General features: G+C 40.4%; 2 protein-coding genes across 5 annotated transcripts; both read right to left on the reverse strand.

The window, feature by feature from the left end:
- Positions 1-143: 143 nt before the first annotated feature.
- On the reverse strand, positions 144-1,890 carry LOC143415068 (uncharacterized). 4 transcript variants are annotated; one of them, XM_076880424.1, is made up of 3 exons: positions 1,590-1,890; positions 1,092-1,164; positions 144-1,012 (listed from the first exon to the last, which is right to left on the reverse strand). In XM_076880424.1, the coding sequence occupies exon 3, from the start codon at positions 1,002-1,004 to the stop codon at positions 543-545; it is 462 nt and encodes a 153-aa protein (XP_076736539.1). In that variant the 5' UTR covers positions 1,005-1,012; positions 1,092-1,164; positions 1,590-1,890; the 3' UTR covers positions 144-542. The 4 variants fall into 4 exon arrangements, with proteins under 4 accessions (XP_076736539.1, XP_076736541.1, XP_076736537.1 ...); XM_076880426.1 differs by lacking the exon at positions 1,590-1,890 and adding an exon at positions 1,440-1,558; XM_076880422.1 differs by having other exon boundaries at positions 144-1,164.
- Positions 1,891-4,931: 3,041 nt separating this feature from the next.
- Positions 4,932-7,285, reverse strand: LOC143415040 (uncharacterized). Its single transcript, XM_076880372.1, has 4 exons — positions 6,928-7,285; positions 6,077-6,233; positions 5,839-5,915; positions 4,932-5,366 (listed from the first exon to the last, which is right to left on the reverse strand). Exons 1-4 carry the CDS (start codon positions 6,958-6,960, stop codon positions 5,070-5,072), a joined length of 564 nt encoding a protein of 187 aa, XP_076736487.1. The 5' UTR covers positions 6,961-7,285; the 3' UTR covers positions 4,932-5,069.
- Positions 7,286-7,573: the final 288 nt, after the last annotated feature.

Raw genomic sequence — 7,573 nt, forward strand, 5'->3', positions numbered from 1 at the left:
TCATCTTTTAAGCCTTCAATTCCATGCAAGAAGGTGAAAGTATCTAATACAACCTTAACAGCCAATCAGGCTACAAAAGTCACTTTCATTAAAGTCAACTGATGAGTAATACCACCTTTTATGAGGCTGACAGACAGAGGAAACTTGTTTAAATAAAGTTTTATTTTGAAACATAAAGATGCATTTCACTGAATTTCTTCCACGCGTGAGGGATTGATCACTGTGATTGATCAATGGTTCGCATGACTGGGTGATTCACAGGCTGGTGGTTCTTTGGTTTGACCTTTAACCCCAGCACAGCTGGATGTTTAGAGCGTGTGTACGCAGGTGAACAGGTGTGTTTCAGTCCTGGGAGGAGCACTAAGACCAGATCGAACTGGATCATTCTAGAAGTTGTTTGTGTCAGATCAGCAGAGTGCAACTAACACTCTCACCTCCTGTCCAGGGTCTGCTCACATGTTCCTCGACATTCTAAAGCTAAGGCCACACTTCCTCTTCCTGTCACACGATAAGTCTGTCAGTTTTTAGCTCTGTGATGTGGTTCAGCTTGTCTGATCGACGGTGGTGGCAACGTCATCCGAGTGTCCCTCTGCTTCACGATTCCCACAATCCTCTGGGCTTCCTGTGGCGCTGGCTCTGGGCACCGTAACCTCCTTATAGTAGCCCTCCCTGTGTAGCTGGCGGCGGACCGTTCTGGCTGACACGCTGTGGCTCCGCCCAGCGTTCACGCTCTCCGTCACCTGAGCCAGCGTGGCGCTGCGGTTCTTCTTCACAAACTGCACCAGTGCCCGTGCGTCGTGCTCGCCTAATGAGCGCTGCCGCCCGCAGTTCCCCACACGGCTCACCGATGATTTCCCCTGCGTCTTGTACGCCGCTGTCACTTTTGTCACTGTTCCTATGGAGACGCCGGTAAGCTGGGCGGCCTTGGTGACTGAAACTCCCGCCATCCGAGCCCCAACAATGACGCCGCGCTCAAAGTCGCTCAGATCCCGACCTCGGACCATTAGGGCACCTACAAAAGGAATCACATCAGACCCGGTCATGGGGAACACCTGAGAGAACACATGCACCATCACCCTGTTCAGACCCACCTCTGAGAATCTGCTCCAGGTCTTCTTCTGGCTGTGTGGCCGTAGATTTTAAGGCGGAAGTGATAGAGCAGCTCTGAGGAGAAACAGAATATGATTCAAACCCAGCAAGCGTTATGTAAAACAAAACACTAAAAAGGATTACTAATACCACATTAAAATGCCTAAGGATCATCAGCAACAACCCTTCATAACCCTACACTGACAGTTCAGTAATACCACTTTAAACCACCAAAATCCTAAGGGACAGAAGCTGGAAATAAGTTAAAAACCACCGTAAATCAGTCACAGGTGCTACAACTTTTACAAAAATGAAAAGCTGAGTAATTCCACCTTCAAGAGGTACTTAACTGGATAAAGTTAAAGTGAAGCCGACAGAGGGACACTTCACTGAAGAGGTGGAGGCGGCTTCAGGTGAGGAGTAGAGAAAGGGGGAGGAGAAAGAGGGGCGTGAGGGGGGAGTTGTGAGGAAGAGGAGTAACTCCACACTAACGAGCTTACCTGGAGGCCAGCCTGCCGCCCTCTGACCTCTCTGCTCGGACTGCAGTCCTCTGTGTCCCGTTCTGTAACACACTGGAGGTTATTCAGACCTTTAACTCATCTCTGGCCCGCTCATCTCGCTCCTCCTCTCGGCTCCAGCTCCTTCTTTAGCTCCGTGTTCCAAACACAGCTTCCACTCGGAGACGGTGTTAGCGCCGTCCCACTCCGCCTTCGGCAGAACCGCTTCTCCTGCCCCAAAATGGCGGCCGAACTTTTGTCTTCTTCCTACTGGGCTTGTTCTGGTTGACCCACTGCACATGCGCATTCGTGTTTTCCAAACTGGGCCCGCCCACCACTTCCCGCTCTTTTATTTTTTAATGTTTTAAACTTTATTAATATCAAACATATAAAAAAATTACGATTCCCCTTTATAAATTATTTATTAAATATCGTTAGCTTCATAGCATAAGTGCCTAAGTCATTGACTTAGTCAAATGACTTAGGCAATTATGCTATGAAGCTAACGATATATAACTAATATACAAATGTTAGTAAATATATAATGTCACACTGTTTAAGTACACTTTTTTCATATTGCTTGGTCTTGTAATTTTCCCATAAAAACAGTTCATGCTTTGTGCATGTGTAATTAATTGTATATACAGGATACAGAGACAGTAAAAAACAATTATACACTCAGTAATAGCCAAAGGTAAATACAACATTCATGTAATCTATCATGAATTTTTTCCACTGAGTTATTTTTCCAGATAAATAATCCTGAAGCATGAAGATGAAGACTTATATGTGCATCAGGATAACATATACCTGATACACATAAAAAGCAACTAAACCCTGCTCTAAATTCAATCTACATCACAGTTTCAGCTCATATAAAATCTGTGTAATAACATTAAACAGTCCTATCCCGGACTGTCCGCTGAAGTCCATCGAGCAGGTTGGGGAGGAGAGGATGTTATCTAAGCTAACATCCATCATGGACAACACCTCCTACCCCCTGCATGAGACCGTACGAGCACTGAGCAGCTCGTTCAGCTGTAGACTTTTACACTCACAGTGTAAGAAGGAGCGCTACCGCAGGTCATTCTTACCAGCAGTTGTCAGACTCTATAACACAGTTTAACATCCTTTTGGTTATCTTACTAATCAGCTTGTTTGTTCACTGCACATTTTATACATATCTCTGTAAAATTTTTCTATACATATTTCTGTACATTGTTACCTGTATATACGAACTTCAGTTGCTTATGTATATAGGACCACGTTGTGTCTTCCTTTCATATTTTATATTCCCCTTGCTATAAGAGCCGTGTGACCCCCAAATTTCCCATCCGTGGGATAATAAAGGTTTTTTTCTATTCTATTCTCCATTTCTCCAGAAAAGACTGACTGTGTGAAACAAATGCGGCAGCTCAGAGCAGACACACAGCAGCATCATATTAAACAGTCATTCAGCATCATTTAAAGCATAAAAACACAAAAATACACTGGTGTAAGCCCTTTCCCTTTTATCGTGGCAAAAACTTCTAAATAAAGACAGAGAGAGAAAAGTTGTATGTCCACCAGGGGGATCCACAGCTTCACTCTCAGGTCACCATCACTGATCCACCACCATGAACATCATCACAAACATATCTGACTGTGTCCTTCCTTGCTCCTTCTGCTGGTGGTCGTTGGCTGTGTCCCAATTAAGAGACCACACGCTTGAAGTACGCGCACTACGCATATTACGTACGGTGCGTACTATAAGTACGAGAAGTGCGGAAGTGAGAGGCTTGTGAAATGGGACGGTCTAAACTTCGTCGCGCTGTTCAGGTTGCCTAGCAACCATGATACTAACCGGGAGAAACGTGTCATACAGCATTGTTTGACAGAAATGAAGGAGAAAAAAGTGTTTTTTTGGTCATTCAGTTTTGTCATGACATCACTTTGATTAGTTGAGTATCTGAGGCTGAGACCACGGGACTGTAAAACATGATTGTTGGGCTTCATTTCTGTACTGAACAGTCATTTAAGATTAGTTAGTAAATACCAATTAGCTAATGTTGTTCAAGAGACTAAAATCATCTCACTGTGGTAATGTAAATATAATATGGCCAATATTATACGTATTGTCAGATCATTATGATATATATATATATATATATATATATATATAGATATATATATATATATATATATATATATATATATATATATATATATACACACACACACTATTCTAACTCTGTGTCAAAGATTCAAGTTGCAGTTATTTATATTTCCTGTCACCTTAAATCTTCACTCAAAGACAAGTATCTTTGACAGTGTACACTCTCAGAAATAGGGGTACCAAAGTGTACCAAAAAGGGTACAAATGCTTGTCGCTGGGGGTGTTCCTTTTTGAAGGACATTTCTGTACCCTTTAGGCTTGGTACATTTTTGTACCTTATGAAATTGTACCATCTGAAGTACAATCATGTACTTTCCTAAGACATAAATGTACCTTGAAACTATAGTACAGAAATGTTCCCTTGAAAAGGGTACAATAGGGTACCTATGAGGGTACCCCCCCAGTGACAACCTATTTCGTACCTAAAGAGACAAAAATGTACCCCCAATAGTCCAAAATATTTGGTTATTTAACCATTTATTTTCGATAATACAATCACATCAAAGCATTTAAACAACCACAGAAATACATCCTTGATTACATTCGTATATTGCCATAGGACATGTCAAGAAAAATACATTCATTTAAAAAAAAAAAAAAAAAAGAAAAAGTAAACAATCACATAAAGACATTAAACACCTGAACACAATGGAAAATGTGCTTGCAATCACGTCACACAGAATACCTCAAGGACACAAACAGCCTATCATCAACTAAATACGTGTCTAGAGCTTGAAAGTCTAATTCATTTCCTGGATTGAACAGGATCCAGTCATTGTCAACTGCCACTTGGTAAGCATGGAAATGACATTCATAAGTGCAAGGAAGTAACAGTTTCCCACACAATACCCAACAAGTATCAACATTCAAAATATACTTGATTTTAAGGAATATAGGTATGGCTTTAGTGTGTACATGGCCAACTACAAAAACATCCTCAAGTTCATATTTGACACTGCTGACAGATATAGCAGACACACACTGAAGCACTTTATCCTGAAAATGCACATCTGTAAAACTTTTGTTCATTTCCAGAGCATTCTGTAAGTTACCTGGCAGAGATGAAAATGGCACACTGACACTTGTGCTGAGTGAATGTTCAAAGTCAACAAGCAACTTATCTGAAGAAAACTCCCAGCACTGTTTCATTTGATGACGATTGTTAAGAGTTGCAGTGATATTTACAAAGTTTTTGCATTTACTCGCTAGATTTTTGAAATATTGATGCTTGCTTTCATATCCCATACACCACAAAGGGCGAAGAGGACCATACATCAAAATCAGCCTTGGGTAGTGAATAAGGTAGTGACACTTGGGTGGGGGCATATTTAATAGAGTTGGTTAAGTACCCTGGTGACACTTACTGGCAGGGGTTTGTCTCCCTGGTCTCCTATGTTGACAATGCAGTTCTGAAGAAAGACAAGTGTTTTCTTGAAGTATGCAGGGTAGGTCATGTTGAACACGAAGAAGGTGGAGAATGCTGAGATGTAGGCCTCATCCAGCGAGCAGCATGAGCAAACATCCACTCCTTCAACTGTTACAACACAGCGACACTGTCTTAAGAGGGCAGTTGTCCAACTCTTATCCTTCATTCGAATGGTTGGGTATGGACTCGTGGGAGTATTCTGCAGAAGAGGAAGAAAAACATTAGTATACAGTATGTTTAAGCAATATGTGCCAAGTGGATTTTCAACAGATTCCTCAAATTACCTTCTTTATTTGCTGCAAAACAAAACTGTCTATTCTGATAACCTGTAAACATGGCCCCTACTCCAAACAAAAAGCTTCTTGACCAATGACTGTTGTGGTAGTGTTTGATAAGCTGCTAAAGTTTGACATAATATTCAAGGGCAAAAGCAATCACCCCTGACAGTGACAGTACCTGTGAAGAAGAATTTCCCTAAGGGGACAATAAAGGTCTATCTATCTATATAAACACCAGACAAAACCCAAGAGCACAGCAGCACTGTGGATTAACAGCAGTGTTTCCCCTACATTAGCTTAGCTGTGATGCTGAACCGCAGCTGAATTCAGCTCCATGCCAACAAAACACCGAGAATGAAACTTGTGGCCAAAGGCTATGCATCATGCATTTACCTCTCCAAGGATGATGAAATCTTCTATCTTCTCCTTGAAGATGGATGGTAAGAGAAGTGCCCCCTTGAAGTCAATTCCTAGGTCATACAGATGCAAATGCACTTCATTAGATTTTGATAGCATGCAAATTCCCATTAACATGCTCTTCACATGACACTATGGTACATCAATTATCTTTGGAAGAGAGAGCAAATGAATTGTCACAAAATTTACTATTTGTATGAGGTCAAATTAGCACCTGTAATGTCTTCAGCCAGTGCATTCTCTCTTGCCTCCATGTAGACCTTCTTCAGTGGCAAATCCTTGGTCATTTGAAGAACAGCAGTGAAGTTTTTGCTAAAGCGGCGACAGATGTTGTCTTGGCAGGGATGCATTAAATCAACCTCATCACACAACTGGAAATGAAAAGAGCAGAATAGACAAAAGAATGACATTTTACATTGAGGATTTAAACTTTTGACATGTTTAAAGACACAGACTGGAGATAAAGGTAAAGTGCTTTAACCCTTGAACAAAAAATTCTAAAGCTAATAAACAGATTGATTAATCAGTTAGTACAGAAAATAATAATAATCAGATTTAGAGACAAAAAAAATCATTAGCTGTTTCCCCAATCATCTTAACAATTCTTGGGTTGCAGATAGTGTCCCTGCACAGAGCTTACAGCTCTCATATTCGAAAATCCCAAATCCCACTAAGTAGGTGAAATGGTACAAATGTGTACTTTCCATTGTTTAAAATCCCTTTGAGCGGGAAACAAGTTAGATGCGATAAATTTTGCTTAGAAAACATTTTTGTTAATAGCTATATTTACATACTAGCATGTTTTGAGAAATTATTGATTTTTTTACATTGTTGTACACGGTTACTGACTATTTATTGATAAAACACTGGAATACGGCGGGCAGACAGACGTTGAACATTCCACCAACAGTCTAAATAGTCCACATTTGTACCTTTCTTTGTTTAAAACTTAGCTAACTGCTAGCATTCACCCATGTTAAAGCTAGCTCTTCGGACTTTTGCTAACTCTACTGTAAAATTACACGTTGTAATTTTTATAAAAACACAAAATCACACCCGACTTACCTCTAAACCTTTGCGCCTCGTCGTCTGACACATCAACGCCTTCTTCCATCAACTTTTTAAGGAGCTCCTCCATCGATAACCCCCTGAGAGTCATTTTCTGTGCCAACGCTAGTCAGCGCGGAGGCGGAGCACTCATCGCTGCTGGCTTTTCAGCCTTTGGGATTAATGCGCGTTGCGAACTTGATACATGGAAATACAACATTGTGGTATTAATGCGCAGTTGTTTAGAAACAGTTATGCTGTCTTGGCGAACTATATTTGTAACTTACAAAATGTAGTCACCGTAACATAAAAATCTGCTTGACATTTTAACTTCCAAAGAACCTCGGTTTAACTTGATGTTGCAAATTCCATAAAAACCTCACAATTAATGAACAATTCTAGGATGTAGTAAAAGCAAAAAAGTAAACGGCCAAACATAACAGTAAAATGATTTCACGTTTTTGAAAGATTTAAAACATTAAAAAATTATAACTGGAACTTAATAAAATGGAAATGGACCAGTTTTTTTTAACATCATTTGGTTGTGCCTGCATGTCATTGTGTGTTTTTTTTAAAAAATATAATTTAACATAACTTACACAAAGGTAGGTTACAGATATTCTTTGCATCATAGGATAATTTACGTACAGAGGAGAGGACCAAC

Source organism: Maylandia zebra, linkage group LG23, assembly GCF_041146795.1.
Source record: "Maylandia zebra isolate NMK-2024a linkage group LG23, Mzebra_GT3a, whole genome shotgun sequence".
Lineage (NCBI taxonomy): Eukaryota > Metazoa > Chordata > Actinopteri > Cichliformes > Cichlidae > Maylandia > Maylandia zebra.

Bases quoted from the DNA above. Each gene is read 5' to 3' on its own strand.
- LOC143415068 (XM_076880422.1), bottom strand. From the start codon at position 1,073: ATGGTGCATGTGTTCTCTCAGGTGTTCCCCATGACCGGGTCTGATGTG.
- LOC143415040 (XM_076880372.1), bottom strand. From the start codon at position 6,960: ATGTGTCAGACGACGAGGCGCAAAGGTTTAGAG. The intron at 6,234-6,927 runs GTAAGTCGGGTG...TTTCATTTCCAG, and splicing joins CGAGGCGCAAAGGTTTAGAG to TTGTGTGATGAGGTTGATTT. The intron at 5,916-6,076 runs GTGCTAATTTGA...TGTATGACCTAG, and splicing joins ACTGGCTGAAGACATTACAG to GAATTGACTTCAAGGGGGCA.